The sequence below is a fragment of the Heliangelus exortis genome, chromosome 9, assembly GCF_036169615.1.
Source record: "Heliangelus exortis chromosome 9, bHelExo1.hap1, whole genome shotgun sequence".
Classification (NCBI taxonomy): Eukaryota; Metazoa; Chordata; class Aves; order Apodiformes; family Trochilidae; genus Heliangelus; species Heliangelus exortis.
The window spans coordinates 17,452,962-17,476,363 of NC_092430.1; the positions used below are offsets into that span (position 1 = coordinate 17,452,962).

The 23,402-nt window shown below is 56.6% G+C and overlaps 4 protein-coding genes across 8 annotated transcripts in view; 3 read left to right on the top strand and 1 right to left on the bottom strand.

Annotated features, from left to right (window-relative positions):
- AP2M1 (adaptor related protein complex 2 subunit mu 1) overlaps positions 1–1,691 on the top strand; it is a 28,303-nt gene extending 26,612 nt beyond the window's left edge. For all 3 annotated transcript variants that reach the window (XM_071752529.1, XM_071752530.1, XM_071752531.1), the window contains 2 exons: positions 99–210; positions 573–1,691. In XM_071752529.1, the coding sequence (XP_071608630.1) occupies positions 99–210; positions 573–707 (247 nt within the window). In that variant the 3' untranslated portion in view covers positions 708–1,691. The remainder of the gene's footprint in view (positions 1–98; positions 211–572) is intronic.
- Positions 1,692–1,964: 273 nt separating this feature from the next.
- Positions 1,965–12,675, top strand: ABCF3 (ATP binding cassette subfamily F member 3). Of its 2 annotated transcripts, XM_071752497.1 has the most exons (21): positions 1,965–2,140; positions 2,309–2,456; positions 2,525–2,604; positions 2,966–3,021; positions 4,649–4,746; positions 4,842–4,964; positions 5,226–5,492; positions 5,689–5,769; positions 6,283–6,342; positions 6,618–6,674; positions 6,885–6,907; positions 7,510–7,565; positions 7,709–7,909; positions 8,075–8,151; positions 8,357–8,401; positions 8,729–8,861; positions 9,493–9,581; positions 9,758–9,849; positions 10,388–10,520; positions 10,902–10,989; positions 11,767–12,675. In XM_071752497.1, the coding sequence occupies exons 1-21, from the start codon at positions 2,068–2,070 to the stop codon at positions 11,923–11,925; spliced, it is 2,139 nt and encodes a 712-aa protein (XP_071608598.1). In that variant the 5' UTR covers positions 1,965–2,067; the 3' UTR covers positions 11,926–12,675. The 2 variants fall into 2 exon arrangements, with proteins under 2 accessions (XP_071608598.1, XP_071608599.1); XM_071752498.1 differs by lacking the exon at positions 2,309–2,456 and having other exon boundaries at positions 1,999–2,140.
- A 543-nt stretch (positions 12,676–13,218) lies between these two features.
- Positions 13,219–18,357, top strand: LOC139799934 (PHD finger protein 13-like). The gene is made up of 5 exons (XM_071752499.1): positions 13,219–13,487; positions 15,089–15,181; positions 15,365–15,977; positions 16,294–16,332; positions 16,444–18,357. The coding sequence occupies exons 1-5, from the start codon at positions 13,350–13,352 to the stop codon at positions 16,668–16,670; spliced, it is 1,110 nt and encodes a 369-aa protein (XP_071608600.1). The 5' UTR covers positions 13,219–13,349; the 3' UTR covers positions 16,671–18,357.
- Positions 18,358–18,503: 146 nt separating this feature from the next.
- LOC139799935 (uncharacterized) lies at positions 18,504–21,628 on the bottom strand. Of its 2 annotated transcripts, none has more exons than XM_071752500.1 (2): positions 21,243–21,628; positions 18,504–20,324 (listed from the first exon to the last, which is right to left on the bottom strand). In XM_071752500.1, exon 2 carries the CDS (start codon positions 20,294–20,296, stop codon positions 19,163–19,165), a length of 1,134 nt encoding a protein of 377 aa, XP_071608601.1. In that variant the 5' UTR covers positions 20,297–20,324; positions 21,243–21,628; the 3' UTR covers positions 18,504–19,162. The 2 variants fall into 2 exon arrangements, with proteins under 2 accessions (XP_071608601.1, XP_071608603.1); XM_071752502.1 differs by lacking the exon at positions 21,243–21,628 and adding an exon at positions 20,660–20,746.
- Between the last annotated feature and the right edge of the window lie 1,774 nt (positions 21,629–23,402).

Sequence of the window (23,402 nt, forward strand, 5' to 3'; positions counted from 1 at the left end):
CACAGAGCCTGCTCAGTGCTCCCATCTGCCCTTGAGCATGTGTAGTGAAGAGGAGAATAAACTCGGGCACCTTCTCACTTCTGGTCTTTATCTAATAGGATAAAACGTATGGCTGGCATGAAGGAATCCCAGATCAGTGCTGAGATTGAACTGCTGCCCACCAATGACAAGAAGAAGTGGGCTCGGCCCCCGATCTCCATGAACTTTGAGGTGAGTCCCTGTCTGCCTTGCAGGGTGCAGCTGACTAACTTAGAGAAGCTTTGTCAGGCCAGTCTCTTCAGCCCTCAGGGAAATGCACAGGTTTGAGTGCTTCCTGTCTCTAGCTCACATATGACTTTTCCTAACACAAGGTCACCCTGGTGGCAAAACTAATGGGAAGAAAATTGCCCTTAAAGCCACTAGAGTCTGGCCACTAATGCCACAGTCACCATGCATGCAAAGTGTCAAGAAGGGAACAGTGGCTCTTGGTGTTCATTTCTAGATGGACACCAGGGTTCCTCTGGCATTTGTTTATGGAGAACACCCTGTCCCTCTGTTCCAATGCTCTCCTTTGCATTTCCTTCTCTCAACAGGTCCCATTTGCACCCTCTGGGCTGAAGGTGCGCTACCTGAAAGTCTTTGAGCCAAAGCTGAACTACAGTGACCATGATGTGATAAAATGGGTGAGGTACATTGGCAGGAGCGGGATCTATGAGACCAGATGCTAGCCCCAGCAGGCTAGTGGGCTCCCTCTTCTCCAAGCCATCCTCCGACTCTCCTCAGTCTTCAACTACATTCAGAGAAAGTATCTGCCTGGCCCCTCTACACAGATTGAAAGCTCCCAAGGCTCCCCCTGGGAGCAGACTCACCTACCTGTGCTTGGTTACCACCTACACTGCAGATCAAGTTCAGAACCCAGTGGCATGCAGGGGTGCAGTCAGCCTCCTGCTCCCTGTCCCAGAGTGGGAAAGGGCTAGTCTAACTCCCGCCCTCTCGTGATCTTTCTAGGGAATGTCCACCATTAAACTCCTCTTCTGTTGGTGTCTCACTACTTGCATCATATCCTAGTATTTTTGAAGTTCTTGTGCATATGTACTCGTAGAATAGACCTAAACATAGACTGGACAAATCTGAGTTGAAGTTACCCTGGCTTCTGTACTAGCTATTGCTGTTGTGATAGATGTTGCTGGCCAGTCTGAGATGGGGTGGTGAGTTCAGTGAGTCTCTACCTGAGGAGATGGTGGGCTTGCTGCATCTCACTACCACCTTATATTTCTTGCAAAGTCGTCAGTATAGAGTCCTGCTGTGGGAAGGTTTGTGACCAAAAAGGATGAGGGTTTAGGCTCTTGCTGGTGTGTATGTGGGTGGCACAGCATTTCAGGGCCTAAGAGCACTTACCCCCACCCACTGCTGGCTTGAGCCAGTCTGTCTTTTCCAAACAAAATGGAAATGTGGCCCCTCTGTCCCAGGGAGTGTGGGTCAGCTGAGCTCTGTCAGGATGTGAACAGGGTCTGTCCTCAGGAGTCTAAAATGCCCTTGGCAGCAAGAGCCTCCTACCCCCAGCCTGCCCTCTCCACACCTCTACGGAATGCTTCTGGGCCATAGGAATGCTGCTGCTACCCACAGTCCTGCTTCTGGTAGTGTGGTCTCCATTTTGTACACTTTGTGATTTGTCCAGCTCTGAATCTAATAAAGTATGTAGAATGGAGAAAGCTGCCCGTGATGTCTGTTCTGAGAACGACTCTGAAACCCAAAACTCCTGTTTTGCCTTTTAAAAAGAGGGGAGGGTGGGGGAGGGGAGAAAACTCACCTCAACCGCCCTACTGAAGCCTCAGTCAGCGTTGGAAGGTGCTCAACACAGCCTGTTCCGCCCTGGCCCGCCCCGGTACCGGCCGCACGTGGCGGCGGACTCTTCGTCTTTCCAGACTACATTTCCCGGCGGCCCCTGCGCACATGATTGCCACCCTCCTCCTTCCCGGCAGCCCCCGCGTCCGCCCTTCCGCCTCCGCCGCGGTGCCGGGTTCCGTGCGGTGGCACCGGTACCGGCACAGGACCCGCACCGCGGCCGGGCCCTGCTCTGGCTCTGCCATGGCGTCTTGCGCCGATATCCTCCGCAGCGAGTTCCCTGACCTGGACGGCGAGGTCTTCGCTTACGTGACGGGTGAGCGGTGCCCCGGCCTCCCCCATGTCGCGACAGGCGGGTGGGGAGGGGCAGGGGGTACGGGGAGCGGGCGAGCGGGCGCCGCCTGCTGGTCGTATCGCGACAAGAGGTTGTCCGTCGCGACAGCGAGCGGCTGGGGTGTGCATGGCCGTCGCCCTGTGCCCGCAGGGATCTTGCACGACGGCGGCGCCGACTTCGAGTCAGTGGACGATCTGGTGGAGGCGGTGGGTGAGCTGCTGCGGGAGGTCTCGCAGGACACCAAGGATGACGGCGCCATCAGGGAGATCTGCCAGCGCCTCTTCAACACCCTCCAGCTGTAAGGGCCGCCCCCGCCCCGGACCGTCCCGCCCTCGCCCCCTCTTCACCTTCCTCCTCCTCTCGCAGGGACGAGGGCCGGGCCCAGCGCTGCAGCCAGGTGCTGCTGGACGCTCCCATCCAGCTTTCCCAGATCACCGATGGATATGGTGAGTGGCACGCACCAGGGACCCCTCAGCTGTGGATCATGTCCCCTCAACAGCTCCCGTCCCACCGTTGAAGTGCTGGCAGCAAGGAAAGGCTCAGTGTGTTGACCCTGTGCTTGCCTGACCTTGTGGGGCAGGTCCCCCCCTCCACCACAAACCTCGTGCTCCCCCTTTCTCTTCCTGCTGCTGAGCTGTGGCCAGCAGCACCTGGCTGCCTATGGTGTAGAAGGAGAGGGTCCACCCTTTGGTCACTTTGTCCCCTTAGAGAGGGGACAGTCCTGCCTGGTCATGGGCAGACACTGAGGCAGCTTTTGGTGGAGCCTCCACGGTGCATGTGTTCACCAGCCCACCTGTCCTGTTGCAGCTGACAACAGCGTGGACCTGCTGCCGGGGCTGCTGCTGAAGAGAGGACAGACCTCGGTAAGTGGGGGGCTGTGCCCTCATTCATAAGGCAGCAGAGCTGGTGACTGTGGCTAACAGGTGGGGATGGAGGTGCCCTGTCCTGCTCCAGTCACCTCTCCTGCAGAGAGCAGCTGGGACCAACAGCCATCCTGGTGAGGGATACAGCTCTAGGAGGTACTGCTCCTCGTCCTGAGGTTCACTGTAATTTGGGAAACTCTTGACCTTAGTCTGATAAAGAGGCTTAACAGGAGTCAGTGGCTTACTGACTTTATAAGCTCTGCTTTGCTGTTGTTTCTTAATGAGCTTCAAACTGTGGTTGGTGCAGTGGTGGGTGCTCAGGGTGCAGCTTCTCTTTCATGAGGGCCGTTGGCTTCTACAGCAAATCCTTTCATTGAGAAAGTAGAATGTACTGGGACAACATCTTGCTGTACTCCGTGACAGATTAACCCCTGGCTCATGCTTAGATGTTGGGTGTCACATGTGGGGAGTTAGCATGGAGCAACTGCTTTCCAGACATCTGCTGCAGGGAGGTTGTAAGCTCAGCTTTAGAAATGTATGTGGGTTGTTGTGGTTTGATAAGTAAGACCAGGAGTGCAGAAGTTTGGAAGCAGTTATGCTCTGTGACCTGGAGGAGACAAGAACATCTTTGCCAATGACACATGTAGCTGCTGAGGGGTGACCTGGCTTGTGTCCATGTCCAAGTGTGGGGAGCAGTGTGGTTGTTCCTCTGGGAAGCAAGGAGGATGGGTGCTGTACAGGGTGGGCAGCCTCTCTGCCAGGCTGGTCACTTGTAGAGCTCTCCCATGCTGGGGCAACATGTTGAGGATGAGAACCCCTCACTTGAAGGCTGAGACCTAATGTGATCCTTGTGTGTCTGAATGGGAGTCTTGAGTGAAAGCTGGCAGCAGTTGCTGGTTTTGGCGAGGGAGTTCTTGCTGTTGGGTTTGCTCTTTGGCTCTTGTGTCTGCAGCTCAAAAAAAAGGATCGTCAGAAAAATTGGAGGTGATTCAGATGAGGCCTCAGGAGGCCTCTCAGGTTCTGGAGGACATGTCTTACTGGGAGGTTTAGGGAGCTTGGAGTAGTTTACAGAGTGACTCAATCTGTCTGTGGGTATGGGGTCACAGCTCCAGTAACAAGGTGCTCTTCAGTCTAGTATTCAGGTTTGTAATGTGCTGTGGTGGCTGCAGAGCTGCTTAGAAATATCTAGGAATGTTCTTGGTCAGCCACAAATATTTGACTTGACGCAGGAATAAGCTGGAGTGGGCTGAGAGCCTGGCCAAGAGCAGTGGCCTTGTTAAAACACTTGGCTCCTTCTTGCCTTCAGGTTTAATTTAATGCTTTTTGACTCCGTTGTGACTGATCCACTGCGTAAGCTGAGTTTGTTCCAAACTGGCTAAAGTCTCTTTGCCTTGCTGAGGCAGAGCTGAATGTATGAACAGCTGATTTAGGACTTCATTCCTGAAGTGACTTCTTGTCCTGATTAGCTTCCTCAAAATGCACTTGAATCTGTCCCAGTTCCCCTGTCCTATCTTCCTTTCTTCCAGGCATGAGGAGTTGATTGATCCCTTTTCTCACGGAGTTGGGCTTTTGGGGGTTTTGTTGAAGATGCTATCTCTTCTTCAAACTTTTGGCTTTTTCATCCCAGATGGTGAATGCCAAGAAACTGGAGAAGGCGGAAGCCAGACTGAAAGCCAAGCAGGATAAGAAGATGGAGCGGGATTCCCTGAAATCAACTGGCCCTCTGTGAGTATGGAGGGGGCCTCAAGCATCCCTGTCCTGCCCTGGCTGTCCCAGAGCATTTCTATTGAGCCCCTTCTCTGCCTTCTGCACGATCACAGGGTCCTTGAGGAGGCATCTGCCAGTCAAGCTTCCAGCAAGAAGGAGACTCGCATGGAATCATCAGGCAAGAACAAGTCTTATGATGTGCGCATCGAGAACTTCGACGTGTCCTTCGGTGAGCGGTGAGTGCAGCTGGGGAGGTGGGACAGATCCTGGCTGGGGTTTTGACCATAGGTCATTGAGACTGGATTGGAGAGTGGTTGGAAAGTGACAGAGGGTGTGGAAAGGATCAGAAAGCAGGGTGGGTACCTGACCCTATCAGCTTTGGTCAGGATGAGTCTGTGATGGGTGCTTGGCCGGATTATCTCCCAGTTATCTATCACCAGTTATCTCCCTCTCCATGGGGCAGTCTGACAGGGTACCTGCCTCTTCTCCTGCTGTAGTGTCCTACTGGCAGGAGCAGACCTGAACCTGGCATTTGGACGGCGCTATGGGGTAGTGGGCAGGAATGGGCTGGGGAAGACCACGCTGCTGAAGATGATTGCCAGCCGCAGCCTGCGCATCCCCTCGCACATCAGCATCCTCCACGTGGAGCAGGAGGTAGAAGGGGACGAGACTCCAGCTCTGCAGAGTGTGCTGGAGTGTGACACCACCCGGGAGAGCCTGCTGCGGGAGGAAAGGGATCTCACAGCTAAGATTAATGCTGGCAGGTGAGATGTTGCTGCTGGGTTTCCAGCCCTTCTGTAGCCTTCTGACCATGAGGTCTTATTCTGAGGTCTTTTCCTTCAAATGGAGGTTTCCAGTGGGGCTGGGCTGCATCTTGCCCACCTTGAAGAGATCAGCCTCCTACAGCACTCTAACCTTGACCCTGCTCAGTCTCATACCCTCCTCTTTGTCTTGCCCCAGGGGAGAAGGAACAGAAGGTACCAGGCTATCGGAGATCTACGCAAAGCTGGAGGAGATTGAGGCAGACAAGGCTCCAGCGAGGTGAGACAGCCCTGTTGTCACAGGCAGTGGTTTGGAGCATGGAAGGGTGATGCTGTGACCCTAGGATCCAGCATGCAGCGACAGTGTCCTCTCCCTACTGCTCTTCTTGTTTCTTCTGTCACAGCTCTCCTGTGTTGAGCTTTGCCCAAAGCTGGTGGGATTTTTTTTTTTTCCCCACATGTCTTACATTGTTACTCCTGCTCCTCTTGGACCTCCCCAGATTCCTGGTGCCTGGGGAGTGTTTCTGGCATGTTGATGGCAGTGACTCTCTTCCTGACTAAAGAGCTGAAAGCTTCTTGTGAATTTTCTGGAGTTTCATGTACATGCTCTGGCCATCTGGGCTGCATTTCCCAGCCAAGTGCTGCTCTTGGGTGTGCAGGGAAGTTTTATTGTGCCAGAATAGCTTTAAACCATGCAGCAGAGTCCCCTTGGTGCCTGTGGGTCAAGGACCTCAGGCTGTGCTCTGTAGTTGGATGCTGTAGCTGGGTTCCAGTTCTCTCCCCTTTTCCCCAGGGCGTCTGTCATTCTCGCTGGGCTGGGCTTTAATGCAAAGATGCAACAACAGACAACCAAGTAAGTCTCCAAGTTCTGGGTATTGCAACAGAAACAGGTCTGGGGAGATGCTGCCCCTGGCAAGCCCCCAGGCACTGCTGTGGCTGTACCCATGGGAGGGACGCCCTGTGGGAGGGCAAGGGTCTATTTTTGCCCTTCCAATGTGGACTCCTGCCCTGGGGGTGCCAAGCCATTTGCCTGCTGGACCATGGATCTTGTGCTGTGCCTGAGATCTCTGCAGCAGCACACTTCAGCATTAAACAGTAACCCTTCTCTGCAACCTCTTTTCTTCTCAGAGAGTTTTCCGGAGGCTGGAGGATGAGACTGGCCTTAGCCAGAGCCTTGTTTGCCAGGTTGGTGTCCAGGCCTTCACACTTAGGGGTTAACCTTCCTTGCTCCCTGTGCTGTGAGGTGCAGGGGTGATGTCTGGGGGTCCTCTCAACTCAGGTGCTTGGGGGTGGGGAGTGTTGGAGGCATCGCAGCTCTGTGTGCAGTGAAATGTGCTCTGCACTGACCGACCCTGTGCTCTTTTTGTTTCTGATACCCATGTCTTTTTTTCCAAGGCCAGATCTCCTTCTGTTGGATGGTAAGTTGATACTGCACCCTCCACCATCACTGCTGGGCCTGCCTGTGCCCTTGCTGAAGTTGGGAACATGCCATGGCCTTTAGCTGCCTGCTCAAAATAACCCAGTGTGGCGGGGCCAGGCTGGCAGGGCTGCTGGTGCTCCCCTGGTGTGGCAGAGAGAGATGGTGGTGGCATGTAGAGGTCTGCTGGGGCTTTGGCTGCACTCAGCAGAGTTCTGCTCTGTGCCCTAGACAGGCTATCTGCAGGTCCCCAAGGTGTCCCTTTCCCTGTGATGGGCTCTGCTGCCAGCTTGCACTGGGGAGGAGTCCCTTCACTACAAGGGGTGATCCTGGCACTGGGCTGGCTTCCTGGGGAGATGAGAACCTTGGGTGGGGGGTCTGGGCAAGGGGCTGCTGCTGGGTACTGGGATGGAGTAGGGGCAGCATCCCTGGCTGAGAGTCAGCTCCTGTGCACACACGCCACACGTGTCCTCTGAGCTGTGCAGGCAGGTCCCCAGCGAGGGTCTCAATCTCAACAATGCTGATCACTCGCCTTCTTCTAGAAAAAAGCATCATCCAGCTCTTTCATCCCTTTTGACCTCAGTACCTCTTTGCTTCCCTCAGAGCCAACAAACATGCTGGATGTGAGGGCCATTTTGTGGCTTGAGACCTACCTGCAGGTGAGGCAGTGATGTGAGGTCCCAGGACAGAGTGAGGGGTAGAGATGCCCTCCCGGCTGGTGTCTGACCTCGCTGGGTGTTGGGACCAATCCCTGTGCTCTGGCATGATGATGCTCAGGCCTCCCTCTTGCTGTTTCCTCCAGACCTGGCAGTCTACCATCCTCGTGGTGTCCCACGACAGGAACTTCCTGAATGCAGTGGCCACCGACATCATCCACCTGCACTCACAGCGGCTGGACATGTACCGTGGGGACTTTGAGAACTTCATGAAGATCAAAGAGGAAAGGCTGAAGAACCAGCAGAGAGAGTATGAAGCCCAGCAGCAGTACCGCGAGCACATTCAGGTACCAGACGCAGCTAGTAATGCTTCTATTCTCCCAGCCCTATCCCTTTCTCCATATGTCTAGGCCTGTGAATACAGCTCTGTTGTTGCAGGAGGCTTGGCAGGAGAGCAGGGTGGCTGGGGCTGAAGGAGACCTGGGGCTCTCTGATGCTTTTCTCTCTTGTAGGTTTTCATTGACCGCTTTCGCTACAATGCCAACCGGGCATCCCAAGTGCAGAGCAAGATCAAGCTATTGGAGAAGCTGTGAGTGCCTGTCCTGCTCCTCTCTGGAGGTGGGGAGGGGGCAGTGCTCATGGGAAAAAATGGGTTCTCAAAGATACTTTGGGTGCTCTGTCTCTGGTCCAGAAGGTTTGGCTAGGATAAGCATTGCAGAGCTGAAGACTGTCTTGGGTGTGAGAACGGACCCCCAGTGCTAGGCATTGCAGTTACCTGTCTCCTCTTCTTGCAGGCCAGATCTGAAACCTGTGGACAAGGAGTCTGATGTGATAATGAAGTAAGTGTACTCTGAGTCCTTGGCACTTGGAAGGTGCCTGGCTATGTTTCTGATGAGAGCTTCTCCTGAATCCTGTCCCTGACCCCTTCCTGTGGGCCATCCTGACTCTGAGAGGGAGTCCAGACAAGACACCATGTTTAGATTGGGTCCCCTCCTGGGATCAAGGCTGCAGATCTGTCCCCCCTTTGTGAACATCCTTCCAAGAGGCCCTGTATGGTAGGGAAGCCCCCCCTTGCCACCTAGGGGGGTTGCAGTGGTTGTCCCAGGGGGCTGGGAGCAGGATCTCTAAAGTTCCTGGCCATCTCTTGCCTCTTCCTGCCTTCCCAGGTTCCCCGATGGCTTTGAGAAGTTCTCCCCCCCTATCCTGCAGCTAGATGAAGTAGACTTCTATTACGACCCAAGTCACTACATCTTTCGTTCCCTCTCCGTCTCTGCTGACCTGGAGTCCCGGATCTGTGTGGTATGTGGGACTGCAGAACAACGGTGGCTCTGAGGGACCTTGGGAGGTCCCTACTCAAAGCAGGGCCATCTTTGATGTTAGGTCAGATTGTTCAGGTCCTCATCTGGTTGAGTTTTAGATGTGTCCAGGGAGGAGTATTTCTCCCATTCCTCTGGCTCTCATTGCAGCATTTGATCATCCTCGTTATGAGGAACATTTTTCTTAATACAAATTAGAATTTGTGGCTTGTGTCTATTGCCCTTCATTCTTTCACCAGACACCTCTAAGAAAAGACTGGGACCATCTTCTGTGTAACTCTGTTAGTTAGCTGATGACAGCAGTGTGTACTGGGGGCTTCTGCTACATTAGATGGGGCAGCAGAGAGATGCTATGTGCTTGCAGTTGAGGCTAAGACCAGGTAATCCTTAGGTTGGAGGGCTGGGGAGGGAACATCTTCTAGCACTGCTGCCAGTGCTGCTCCTCAGTGATAGAAATGCAGCTTCCAGGTAGCTGGAGCCTCTGATTAGACTTATCTTGCACTTCTCTGATGTGTGATCATCCAAACAAGCTGAAACTCCCTGATCACTGCCTCCCCTCTCCAAAGTACCTTCCATGGGTTTCATGTTCTCCAATGCTGCTGCTGCTTCTCTAGGTTGGGGAAAACGGAGCTGGCAAGTCGACCATGCTAAAGATCTTAATGGGGGAGCTGGCACCAGTCAGAGGGATCAGACATGCTCACAGGTACCTGGTAGGAAGGGCTGGGGGACTGGGAGGAGTGGTGCAGCTGGAAGGTTTCTGGCTGCCCAAGTGATGGGGATGGGTCCTGCACACTCATGCACATCCCCTCTTCCTGTAGCTGTGAGCTCTTTGGTTGCAGAGCGTGGTACCAGCTCCCCTCCACTCTTCTCATTCTGCAGAAACCTAAAGATTGGGTATTTCAGCCAGCACCATGTGGATCAACTGGACTTGAACATCAGTGCTGTAGAGTTGCTGTCGAGAAAGTTCCCAGGTGAGTTTTGGAGATCCCAGGAGATGTGGGCTATTGAGATCTCCTTTGCCATCATGCTTAAGGGTCACCACCTGCTCTGGGTTAACTGCCCCCATCCAGTACAAGTTCAGGACACCAGCCTTGAGAAACTGAGTTGGTTGTGCAGGGGTGGCCAGTGGCCTGGAGACCTCAGGCTGGTGCTCCACCATGTCTGGGTTTTGGGGACAGATGACCTGTTTTCCTGCTGGGCACAAGAACGAGCCTTAGGCTGCCCCTTTCCCAGTTGCCAGAGCCTCGCAGCCCTTCTCCACTAACGTGATGTAACACAGTGACAGGGCACTGGGGACAGCGTCACTTGGAGGCAGTCACCAGCCCTGCAGCCACTGTCCTGATGGACTCAGTCAGGTTTTCCCCACAAACCCCCAGCTTGGGAGGGAATTGCTGAATTCCTCTTCTGCCATTCTGGTCTACCTGGCCATCGTGCCCACTGAGCTCATGGTTCCGAGGGCCCAGTGTCACTCTGGTTCTGCCATAGCTGACTTGTGACACTCTCCTGCAGGGAAGACAGAAGAGGAGTACCGGCACCAGCTGGGGAGCTATGGTATCTCGGGGGAGTTGGCTGTGCGTCCTGTGGCCAGCTTGTCTGGAGGTCAGAAGAGTCGTGTGGCCTTTGCCCAGATGACTATGTCCTGGTAATTTTCTCCCAGATGCAGTTAATTTTTGCACAGCTCCTTCCTTGGGGCAGGCTTCACCAGGCATCCAGGGACTTTCTGCTGCCTTATGGAAGCCTCATCCTTGGGACTTTTGTGTGGGGGGAAGTTGCACCCTTTGGGGGGACTATGGGACTGTGTGGCTGGAGGCAAATAGATTTCTCCTGCTGCTTTGTGCTCAGAGGAGTAAGAGGTGTCCCTGGAGCTGGGTAATGCCAGTCTTGGAGCCTTGTAAGTGCCAATGGCTACTTATGGCTTTTCATGGCTACTGCAGGAGCCTGGTGAAGGTCCCTGCAGTGCAGAGAGGTGCGGACCCAGCCAGGGCCTGTTCCAGTACATGCTCAGAGCCATCTTCTTTTCCAGTCCAAATTTCTACATCCTGGATGAGCCAACAAATCATCTGGACATGGAGACCATCGAGGCACTTGCAAAGGCACTGAATAAGTTCCGGGTAAGGCTCTTTTGGTGATACGTGTTTTTCCAACACTCCCTGCAGCCTCTCTAGCTTGGGTTACTTAGTATGTCAGCCAGAGATGGACAGTCAAATATCAGTGGTGGCTTCAAGTCCAGGACAGATATTGGGAAGGGTCAGTCATATTTTAGTCATCTACCCTGGTAGTTTGTTTCATTTGCTGGCTTTAGCTAGGACTGTCTGAGATGCAAAAGCAGACTAGAGAGCACCTTTTCCTTCATCTTGTCCAGTCACCTATACCCCAAGACTTCTCAGTTACTGTGTGCAGTGCTTAGCCCTGCCTTGGAGCCTCTTGGATCTACCTTGGGCGTGGTCTGTGGCTGATCTCCAAAGACTCAGCCTCCAGATACTGGCTGAGTATCAATGTGATTGTCAGTGCTTCATAGTCACCTGGCTTGGGGTAGCTTTCCTGTGGAAGAAAAGCTTGATCAAGGTTGCTCAGGGCCAGAACCAGCCACCTTTTGCCTGTCATTGACTCCATCTGGAAATCTCCATCCCTGCAGCTCTGATACTTGGAGAGCCAGTTAACAAACCTTGCACTTGCCTTTTGAGAGAAGAGGCTAAAATGTTACTGCTGCACATACCTCCTCTGTATGCCACCTGTCTGTCTCCCGAAGGAAGGACAGGGATTAGGCCCCCTCCAGCACAGTACCACTGAGTTTTCCCTGGAGCAAATGGAAATATGAGGTCCTGGACAGGGCACACCACCAGCACTGAGCCCTCCACGAAGTTCCCGTTTCTCTCCTCTCTTTACAGGGTGGTGTAATTCTGGTGTCCCACGATGAGCGCTTCATCCGCCTGGTGTGCCAGGAACTGTGGGTGTGCGAGAACTCCACTGTGACCCGCATCGAGGGTGGCTTTGACCAGTACAGAGACATCCTGCAGGAGCAGTTCCGGAAGGAGGGTTTCCTATAAGGGAGGCAGGAGCCGGACTGTGCCAGGGGCTGGAGCATGAAGCTCGGCCGCCTCGGTATCCATCCCAACTGTGCCTGGCAGAGCGCTGAGAACGCTGCTGCCCGCATGGACCGTCAGCCATGCCATCAAACTGCCACTTGAACTGCTCTCCCCTCCCGGGGCCGGGCAAAAGGACAGCGGGGGAGCGGGAGCCCAGTGCAGTGTGTGGCCAGGGCAAACCGGGGCTCTTGCCGACCGGGGCTGTGCCTGGAGCTGCTGCTCTGCCGAGCGGAGGGAAGGAGGTGTCCATCCTGACTCCTCTCAGATCAGCCCCGTGCTCTGGAGGGCATGAGAGGAGCTGTTCTCCATATTTCTTCACTTCCTCCCACTCTGCCTTTTTATTTCTTTTTTTGTGTGTGTGTGTGTTTAACTGGCCGAACACTAATCAGGCTCCATCACATGCCACTGTCTCCTCTGCTATCCTGGAGGGAAGCGAGGCCTTTGCTGCTAAAAGTGACCCTGCCTCTTCCCCCAGTCCCTGCAGCCGGGCCCCGCTTGGTCTATTCTCCCCAGGGCTATGGTTCGTGGTGCCCAGGAGCCACTACCCAGCTCCCCACTCCTCTCCCCGCGATTCTGCCGGTGCCGTCGCCTCACTGCCTGCCTTTGCTCTAAATCCCGCCCGGGGGTGGGCTGCCCGGGGGGGCTGATCAGCACCCCTCCCTGCTTGCCTGCGCGGTGGGCACTGTGTAAATAAACCCGGAACGCAGTGGATATAGAGTTCTCCTTTCCTTGGGGGGTTGCCGGGATTAGAATTTGGGGTGGGTGATCATGGAGCAGAAGGCAGCTCGGGGAGAGGGGGGAGAAATGCTTTCCGGATGGGTCTCCCCAAATTAGCTATTTCCCCTGCAATGACGGGGGGGAAAGGGGGAGGCTGGGCCCCGTGGGGCACGGAGCAGGGGCCAGTCAGGGGTTGGGTGTCAGCTCCGGATCCAGTTGTGGTTTGGGGGCTAGAAGAAACGGGCTCGGGGGGGACGGAGGGGGACGATTCCGCAGGCCGCGGGATCCCGGGTAGGGCTCCGGTGTGCTGCGGTGGGCGGAAGGAGGGGGCAGCCTGGAAGCCTGGAGAGTGCCGCAAGGACCCGGGGTGGGGTGTTGAGACCCAGGACAGTGAGAGCCCGGTGTCCCCGGTGGGGGAGGGTGGACGAGACCCTGTTCGCTCTCCAGTGCCGGTAGAGGCAGATTACCCCCACCCCCCCATCTCCACCGGGGCGGCCGGCGCTAGGCCCCGCCCCCGCCTTCCCCGCCACCAGGTGGTCCCGCCCCTGCGGCCGGGGGCGGTGCTCCAGCCTCGCTCCGACCGGCGGCGGGCACCCACCGCACCGGGCAGGGCCAGGACAGGACGGGCAGGGACCGATAGGGACGAGCAGGGGGGGCGGGCGAGCGAGATGAGCGCCGGCGGGGAGGTGGCAGGTGAGGGGTGCGGGGCCGCTGCCGCCCCCCCCGGAGGACCGTTCCCCCGCGGCGGGCCGTGTTCGGCGCGGAGCAGCCCAGTGCCCAGCCCCGGATCCCCGGTGCCCGAGGAGGTGAGCGGAGAGGGGGGGTGCGGCGGCAGCGGGTACGTGCGGGACCCCCGGGAGGCACCCTGGGATGCGGGGGTGCCCGCGGGGGAGTGGTGGAGGATTGTGTGTTAGCGGAGGGAGGGGGGAGGGTGGGGTGTGTGTGTGTGTGTGTGAGCTGGAGGGGGGGTTCCTCTGTGTGTGTGAGTGGGGAGGGGAGGGGGTGTCTCCCCTGTGTGTGTGAAGGGGGGGGGTTCCCACTGTGTGTGCAAGCGCGGCGGTCTAGGTCGTGTCTGGGTGTGTGCGGGGGTCGTGTGTGTGTGCATGTGCGCTGGGGGGGGCGGTCGTGTGTGTGCGCGTTGGGGGGGGCAAGTTGTGTGTGTGTGCACTGCGTTGGGGGGGGGAGTCGTCTGTGTGTGCGCGCTTGAGAGGGTGTTGAGGGGAGCTTTGCAGGAGAGCGCTCTAGGAAGGTGGGGGGTTGTGTGTGTGCACGGGGGGGTACTGTGTGTGCCTGTGTTGCGGGGAGGTGTGGGGTGGGACGACGACTACACACGCACACGCCACTCTGTGTGTGTTCTGGGGGGGGGGTGCTCTGTGTATGCGAGGAACCCTCAGGGGGCAGCTGTGGGCGCGGGTGGTGCCTGGGGGCCGGGGTGGCGTGTCCGTTGGGGGGTGCGGCGGTGGCACGCGGGTCCGTGGGGGTGCGGCGGCGCGGCTGGGTTGTGCGGAGCGGGGGCGGACCCGGGGCTGCGGGGGTGCTGGCGTGTGCATAAACGGGGGAGAGAGTGTGTGCTGGTGTGCCGGTTCCGGAGGTGGAGGGTCCCACAGTGGTGCGTGTGTAGGGAGTGCCTGGGTGCGGGAGTGGGGTCTCATCCCGCCCCCCCTCTCCCCCCACCTCCCCCCGCCGGCCGGGGCAGGACCGGGAGCGCGGCGCCATCTTGGGAGCCATCAGGTGCCCAGCGCGGGGACGGGCGGCGGCGGCGGGGGAGGTCCGAGGGGGCTGCCCCCTCCCCGGCGGGCCGCGGCTGCCTTCCCGTGCATCCCTTCGGTCCCCGGTGTGTGTGGGGTCCTGCTCCTCCGTCCCTGGCTCGGGGGCTGCTGGCTCTGTCGCGGACTGCCAGCGCTCCCTTCCCGGGACCGTGTCCCGAGCGGCGCCGGGCTCTTCCGGCTGACCCGGGAGCAGCCGGGGAAACCCAAATCTCCGGGAGCCCTCGCAGCCCCGGCGCCTTCTCCCTCTGGCCCTGAGTCAGCCGGCTGTGGGCGGACATCCCCGGCACCGGGCTCCCGAGGCTCTGACTCACGCTCTGCCGGGCGTCTCTCTGCTTTCTGGGTGTCCCATCGTGTCGTCACGGTGTCGTCGTCCCCCTTTGTCCCCTCCTCCCCTTGAGCTGGGCTTTAAAGACTGCATCTGTCGAGCCAGATGATGCAGATGGGTTATTGGAGGGATGGATGGATGGATGGATGGATGGATGGATGGATGGATGGATGGGTGTTCAGGTGACCTAAATATTATGTGCTTGTATAATTAATTTCCTGGCAGTCCAGAGCTGCCTGCCAGGGTGGGTTGTGATACTTAGCTCAGGTAGAGGCATCTGGGAAGTTTAATAGATGTGTGGTGTTTGTTGCAGCCATTACAGAAACGACAGAGAACTGTGGAGGATTTCAACCAGTTCTGCACCTTCGTTTTGGCCTATGCAGGCTACATTCCCTATCCTGAAGAGGTAAGTGGACTTGCAGGGTCTTCCTCTGCAAAATGATTGTTTTTTCTGAGTTCTCTGCCATGTGTAGATCCAGCTCCCAATTCTTCTCCCTGGAGAGTTTTCTCCATCCCCAGCTCCTTCGTCTTTACCTGAAGGTCTGTGTTGCAGTCTCCCATACTACTCCTGCATCTCCCTCTCCTGCAGAATGAGCCCTGGACCCATGGAGGCAGCATGAGTCCCCAGAACAGCACAGGGAGCACTCACGACAGCGATAGCTGGTCCTCATCCCAATCCTCTGACTGCCATGCCCTGACAGATGACAGGAGGAGCAGGAATGCTGTGACCAGGGGGGCTGTGGGCAACAGTCTGCTCATGAGCTGCCCTGCTTTCCCCACTGGCTTCTATGATGTCCGACCCCAGCAAACCAAACGGAAGAAACCACCAGTGAAGAAACTCATTTTGGACGAGGAAGTGGGGAAGAAAGTGCCACTGAGCACTGGGAAGAGCTTTGGGGCAGAGCACAACAGGGTAAAGGAGCCAGCTGCACTGGAGGGACAGGTGCCTCCTGTGAAAGAGCAGCTCTTGGACCCTTCCCTCAACCCAGCTGGAGACCCACAGCCCAATTGCCTCCTGGAAGAGCTGGTGAAAGAAGAGAAGGACTGGATGCATGGAGCACAGGGGACCGAGAAGCCTTCAAATGATTCTCAGCTACAAGAGCATGAAGCTTTCTCTGGAGGGAGGAAAAGCCCTGGTTCTTGCAGTACCTTGGACCAGAGTGAGGGAGAAGATGTGAGCAGAGGGAGCTCCCAGATTAGTGGTGAGTGTCTGAGGGAACAAAGAGGGCCCTGTTGTGCTGAGGCCAGTGCCAAATGCTGTTCCATCTCAGCTGTAGCCACCAGTGCTCACCATGGGGAGGGCTTGTTGATGGTCCAAGCCTCTTCTAGTAAGGGGAGTACCTTTGGGACATCAGAGGGTCAGAAAGCAGAGGGCAGGGAGTTGGGCTGCCCTGTGGGAGCTCTGTTCTGCAGAGCAAATGGTACAGACCTGAAATGTGTCTGAAGTGGGGTGTAGGGTTCCCATGTTCACCTGATCTTGACTTTTTCTCTTCTTTTACCCTCCTTTTGCAACTTTAGCAGTCGAATTTTCAGCAGCTCCCAACACCAAAGCAGAAGGTGAGTGGGAGGCTCTCCCAGTTAACACCAGCGGAATCGGTTGGTCCAGCCACAGCTGGATCAGCAACTCTTAAGCTGGTTTCTGACAAGTGTCTGTCTCTCCCTGACCAGATGATGATGCTTGGGATCTGATCACCTGCTTCTGCCTAAAGCCCTTTGCAGGGAGGCCCATGATCGAGTGTAACGAATGCGCTACCTGGATCCACCTCTCTTGTGCCAAGATCCGCAAATCCAACGTGCCTGAGGTTTTCATCTGCCAGCGGTGCCGCGATGCCAAGCAGGAGATTCGCCGCTCCAACCGAGCTCGGACAGTGCCCCGCAAGCGTTTCTGTGACTGAAGCCCCCCCTGAGCAGGGAGGCTGGGGGTGCCCTTTTTAAACTGAAGACTGTAGCCCAGTTTGGCTAGACAATCAATGCACCGTAGTGGCAGGGGAGGGGCTGGACTGCGGGGCTGGACTGTCCCCCTTGCATTTCTGGTTCCTGGAAGCTGCCACGCGTGTCCTCCCTGGAGATTGCGTTGGTCACAGAGCTCAGTTACCCCAGAGGTGCGGGGGGAGAGCAGGGTGGTCCAGCCATTCACTAGGTCACTCTGAAAAAATCTCTGTCCTTGCACAAAGCTGGCTCAGTGCCTTTTGCCCCAGGGCAGTTGAGGAGAACCTAGTCCTAGTAGTTTATCTGTGGTGTGGTGGAAGCTTACACTTATCTCAAGATGTGACTCCCTTTCCTCCTTTTTCCTTACTGTTTTCCTTTCCTTGCCTGAGACCTTGGGGTGGGCTGTGATGGCAAAGCCCTGGTGACCCAGGTTCTCCTTTAGCAAGTAGCTGCAGCTTAGGTGAGCTCTCCATGCAGTGTGCTGCTCTGCAGGGCAGGAGGCGATGGGATGTCAGTCTTGCTGGCACCTGAAGCAAACTGTGGCTCTGCATCCAGGGGGTATCAGTGGAGCTGTACATCGCAGGGATGTCAGCCTTGTTGGCTGCACAGGGGGTCTCCTTCCCCTGGCCCATAGTGCTTCTGGTTTTGTTTACTCTGCCTGTGGGCCCAGGATAGTTCTGCTTGGTCAGGATATATAATGGCATTGTCTAATAGATGACTACAGGGATGCTCTGGCCAAGCAGCCCTCCTTGGTTCATGTTCTCCAGCTGCACTGAGGTTGCCTATGTGAAGGGGGGTGGTGGGATTCCTGGTAGGAGACTGAAGTTATTCTCAGCTGGCCATGGCAGGGCTGGGAGCCCTTTGGGAGCGGAGCAGGAGACTGCTCCTGTTAGCTTTCTATGTTTTCTGTTTCCAGTTTAGAACAACTGAAGCTTGTACTCTATGGCCATCTGCCTGCAGAGCTGTCTGGTAAAGTGTCTGCTTCACCACCAGCTGTTTGAGTCCTGAGATCAACTGGAGCTGGCAGGGCCTTGTTTCCCAACACTCCCTTCATCACAAAAGTAATTGGGTTGGGTTTTTTCCTGACATGTAGAGTGAAATCTAATGACTTGTCCCGAGCCCCTTCTGCTATGCAACTGCTACTCTGGAGACACAGGATGTGCCCTCTCTAGGCCCCCGGTTTAGGTTGGCAGTAGAAAGCTTTTCCCCCCTCCCTGTGCACTGTGTGTGATGTCCTGGGGCCCTGTGTGCACTCACTGTTGGATCCCTTCTCCTCCTCACAGCCCCTCCAAAGAGCCTGGCCCATGTGCCTTCTGCACTTTCCCTGGGGGATGCAGACCCCACTCCTGTCCTGGTGACAGCCTCCACTTGCCAGTCCCTGTGACTACATTTCTTAACTGGGTTCTTTCCTACTTGCACATTTGGTTATGGTGGGACCATAAGCTGGGGGAGGGTGTGGGGCAGCCCCCTGTCACTCAGCAACCCCCAGACTCGTCCCCGTGCCTCTATCCTCCTGTGGAAAACCTGGGCCCCAAAAGTGCTTTATGTTTTTTATAGTTACTTTGTATTGATATGTAAAATAGCGAATTCTGGTCCTTGCCCTGTGGAGTGTGGCTGGAGTCTTATGTATATAATAAAGTACTTTTGCCATAATGGTGGTGGCTTTGGCATAGCTTGGTGGCCCTTAAGCCTCATCTCCCTCTGGGACCTGAGTGTGCCCCTGCTCACCCTCTACTGTGGCTGGGAGGGGACTCAGTGCCCTGCTCCACCCCAGGCAAACACCAAGCTGAACAAGTTGTATTTATGTTGTATTTATTTAAAGAGTGATGCCCACCTCCCTGCCCTGCTGTGGCACATAGGGGTGCTCCACAGGAACATCTGGACCTGGACCTTCAGCCTTTTTGAATGCCATCTTCCCAAGGCTGCAGTCAACTCTTGTGAGTATCATGAGGTCGCTCCAATCAGGTCCAGTGGCTGGAGGAGTGTGTCCATGCACTCTTGCAACTCTTAAGGCACACTGTGATTTAGTTCTATTTTGCTCTTGGGCACCACATACCCAGTGGTGGAAAGAAAATTTAGTCCTGACAGCAGTCAAAGTGCCAAGAAGTCCAGTTTTCTCCACAAAATCGTATGTTTTCCAGTACAGAGGCATTACCAGCTTCTTCTGGAGACCTGGGTTGTCTCAGCTTCTATTGGGCACTGCCATTGGGTCAAATGGGAGATGCAGTGAGGGGGACAGGACAAAAAGGCAGAGTGCTGGTCTGGCTGGGGAAGGAATACACTGAGGGGACCCATACCAAAGTACAGTCCTGCTGGTGTGTCATTTCAGTTTTGAGGCAGTTGCCTTGGGGCAGAGGCAGTCAATGGTTCAAGAACAGCAGCAAAATTTGGCCTAATTTTTAGCTAGGGGCAAAAGCTGGGTTTGTGCAGCCAAGCGAGGTGTGTGTTGGGAAGGGTTCTACTCCTCTTTGGCCCAGACAGAGCCACTTGCCTTCCCTTCCAGGTGGGGAATCACTGCCTCCATGTAAAACTTCTCTAGCTTAGGCTCCGTCTGCCCCCAGAACTTGGCATCAAACTCCACAGGGACCACGGCTGTCTCCTTGGTGGTGTGCACCACAAAGTCAGCCCGCTGGAAGCCAGCAGCTGCCAGCTGACACTGGACCTGGGTGAAGTAGGCATGATCCTTCTTCAGGGCATAGGAGTCTCCATCCATCTCCAGGCAGAAATCCTTGTCTTTGCAGGCCTCACGAACCGTCCTGTTCCTGTGCTTGTAGGGACACTTCACTTCCAGCAGCCCCAGGGCCTTCCCAGTGGCTGCCTCCTTGATGACACCATCTGGGCTGGCAGCAATCCAGTTCTTCTCCCGGTGAATGAAGAGGCCGCAGTCCTCCACCCGCACCTGCTTGCCCTCTGCCTGTGACTTCAGCTCCTCATAGGCCTCCACTGCTGCCTTCTCGTTGCGGATGCCCCAGGACATGGCAGGCGTCTGCACCTTGGGGCTGGAGTTCACTACTGCTTTCAGGTAGGACTGGGGCACCTCATCCGTCTTGCCGTTGGCAAACCTGCTGTTGGCAATCTTGGGAGCAATGGAGGCAGTGATGCGGTTCTCCCGCCACTCGTACCACTTGGGGTTGCTTCGCTGGCCCCGGGTCTCCTCCTCCACCCATGGGATGTCCTGGCTCTTTAGGGAAGGCAGGAACCGGTCCCAGGCCCCATTTGGGTCAGCCCCAGGCTGCTGCTTCTGTGGTCGTGGGGCAGCTTTGGCTGGACCAGTGGCTCCTTTGGCAGCAGGTGACTTCTTCTGGGTTGCAGAGTAACTCCCAATGGATGCTTTGGGCTGGTCCCTGGCATTTCCTGGGGCTCTCTGGGATGCTGAGGGTCTTGGCTGAGGGGCGTCTGGCTTTGCCCCCTGCCCATAGCCGGGGGCAGCAGCCCCAGCAGCTGGAGTGCTCCTGGATCGGCTGCTTGTGCCCGTGGCCTTGGCCCGGGTGGCCGAGGCAGAAGGTGGTGGAGCAGCGGGGATGGTTTTAGAAGCAGCCGTCGCCGGACGAGGGGACGATGTGCTGGTGGGTTCCTTCCTGGGTCTCCCCATGGCTTCAAGTCAGAGGGAGTGTCCCACGCTGCAGGTATCGAATAAAATTTAACGCGCTTTCCCGAAACACATCCTTCACTTTCTTTGCCCCTCCCCTCCAGTGTCGGTCTCGGGTGACACGATGGTGGCACACCGGCTGGTTCAGCGGTGCTGGGGTGTGCAACCTGCCCCCCAACCCCCGCCATCAAACCATCCCCAGAGGACGGGGCGGGACACGGAACAGCACCCCCGAGGGTGCCGGGGCAGGGGCCGCCAGCGTGGGGGTTGGACGGTCCCTGGGGGTGGGGAACCCGCCCCGCCTGCTCTGGGGGAGGGGGTGTCTCAGAGCCCGCATCTCCCTCGCACCCCCCTGCCCGCTCTCACCACTCCGCTGCCGCTCCGGAAGCGCGACCCGCCCGCACCACGTGTCTGCGGGAGCGGCCTGGAGCGGGGGGAGCTGCAGTTTCCCGGACCCGTGCCCCCCCACCGCTCCCCGCTAGAGGGAAGCAGCTGCTCGGCCATCCCCGCCCGCGGGACATGTCCGGACCTGGCCGTTCTCCCTTTCCCCCTTCCCATATCACCCCTGCTGCACCCCCACCCCACTCCCGGCAGCCCCAACCTGGCAAACATTTTTCCCTGGGCTGGAGACAAGCTCCTACAGCTCCTTCCGGGCCTTTTGAACTGTTTTCCCTTCGAGGTCCTCTTCTCTCGTTCCTTTTTCCCAGCCCCATCTCTCCAAGCCTGACTTCCCTGCCCCGCGTCCTCCATCCCTGCCCGCGAGCAGGGGTCCCTGCCTGGCAGGGCCCTGCCTGTACCCAGCACCCCAGCTTTGCCCCTTGGTGAAGGACGGACCCCCCACCACGCAGTTCAGCCCCCATTGCTGCTGACCTAAACTGATCCGAGCCGCTGTGGCCTCCCAGCGCAGACCCTCGGGAGAAGGACGAGGTGAAGGAGCAGTAATACCCACCCTGGGGCCCACCACTGCCCGTGGTCCTCGGAGTCCTGGCAGAGGGTTTGGCCGCCACGCAGGAAGCGGGGAGGCGGGCGTCAGCGGCACAGAGAGTTTCGGCTTCCCAAAACCCAGTGAGTTCCGTTTCCAGCAACGAGCCTGGCACCGAGGCAAGATCTGCCGTGATCCAGATGCCAAGGACAGCCAGCTGCCCCCTGGGGTGGCTGCTGCCAGATCCCTCCGCTCACCCCAGGCCTCCAAGCCCCCGCTACATTCAGTTGCAGAAAGGAAACCCAGCCGCCACCAGCACGTGCCTTGGTTCTGTGTCAGAACCACACTTCCCAGACTTGTCTGCCTGTGACAGCATCCTGGGAGGGTTTCGGTTCAGCCTGGGCAGGAGGAGCTCTGGCAGCTTTCCCAGCTCCTCTCCCCAGCGGTCCCTGATACCTCCAGGAGCCACCTCAGTCCCCGCTAATGTTTAATTTCCTGCTGCCTTCTCCTTCCAGCCCCTCTGTAACCCTCTGCAGCTGGGCAGGGCAATAGTGCACAAGTTAAACCAAGCTGCACCTGATTTTGACCAGAAAAAGCATCAGCATTCCTCTCTTCCTCCATGGATACCCATCTTCACGATCTCATTTAATTAGTGCTGATTAATGAGCACAGGGCTCCCCTGCCCCTCACCCTGCCCACAGAGCCAGTGAAGCCTTCAGCTGGGTCTGAGTGGCTGCAGCTGCACTGGGTGCTGTTGCTCCCTGTCTGGCACTGCCAGGTGTGTCCTTGGGCTTAAATTTGTTTCCTAAATTTGCAGGGCTTATCAGTGACTCAGGACCAGAGACCATCTGTAAGAGCTTTGTGGTACCTGCTCCTCCCAGCCAGTCCTATCTCTGGGTGATAATTCACTTCGATAAACTCAGGACAAGGGACAGGTGATCTGGGGGTAAATACCCAGACTATGATGATTGCTCAGGTAGTACAGCTGGTGAGGGTTGTGGGGGGACACGGGGTACTGTATGAAGCTGTTTGGTTGAGCCAGGCTTGTGTTTGCAGGGTGTAACACATGGCTGTGATGAGCTGCTGTGGGGAAGCTGTGAAGGTGCAGAGAGGGGATATGCTTGTTTGGTGTCTGACAGTGTGTGGAATGGGATGGAAAATATCTTTGCCTCTCAGGGCTGCTGTGGACCACCAGCAGGTTGGAGGAGGTTTGGCTGCATCCCTGGTGCTGCATACACTGTGGTTATTCACCTGCCATAATGCTGGGGCTGCAGACGGTGTCTGATGCCGTGGGCTGTTCAAACCCTGGCTGGTGGCACCGACCCAGCGCTCACATTTGGATGCTGTTCTTTGCCTCAGCTTGGCCTAGAAACAACATCTCAGAGAAAAATCAAAGCTTGTGGGTTTTCTTTTCTGGGTCTGGACTGGCTGTGGCGCTCGCCGTGACGATGTGAGCAGGAGCCCTGTGCACACCGCAGGCTGGGTGGATGTGCTGCAGCATGCACTGTTCCTCCAGCAGCTTGCAGAGCTGGCCTTGGTCATGTGTGGGGGGGTAATATATGGGCTAGCATCCTTCTCCTGCGGTCACAGATGACAGGGAAGGAGAGCAGCTGCTTGCTTTAGCTTTCCTCTCTCCCTGTGCAGCACAAGCAAGGGAAGCTATGTGCCGTGGGGCATCTTGTGAGGGGAGAGGGAATGGCTCAGCATGCTCTTGCAAGCACCCCGGGGACATACAGAGTGCCTCTCTGCCAGATAATTATGTTGAGTGAAGCACAGGGTAAGGGGTCAGGGAGGAGGGAGTTTGCCCTGTGCCACCACATGTGGTGAAGGGCGTCTTCCGCTGAGATTTTCCTCTTTTGCTCCTGCCATCACCTGCGAAATCCCTGCTGTGGAACCGAAGCTGCATCAGCTTAGAGGTGAGATTGAGTTGGGGAGATGCTTCTCTGCCAAGCCTTATCTCTGGTGGTGCTCCAAGATCCCCTGCTGATGGCTAGGGCCTGCTCCCCCATGGTGCTGCCTGCTCTTTTTGCCCTGCTTTGTGTCTCTGAGCTGGCTCTGGGTTCAGCATGGCAGTGGTGGGGGGTTTCGTGGCACATGGAGGAGTGGGAGTTCCCCTCTGTGTGCTCTATAAAAAGAGCTCTGGCAGCACAGCTCTATCTATAGCACAGAGAGGCAGGGCAGGGATTA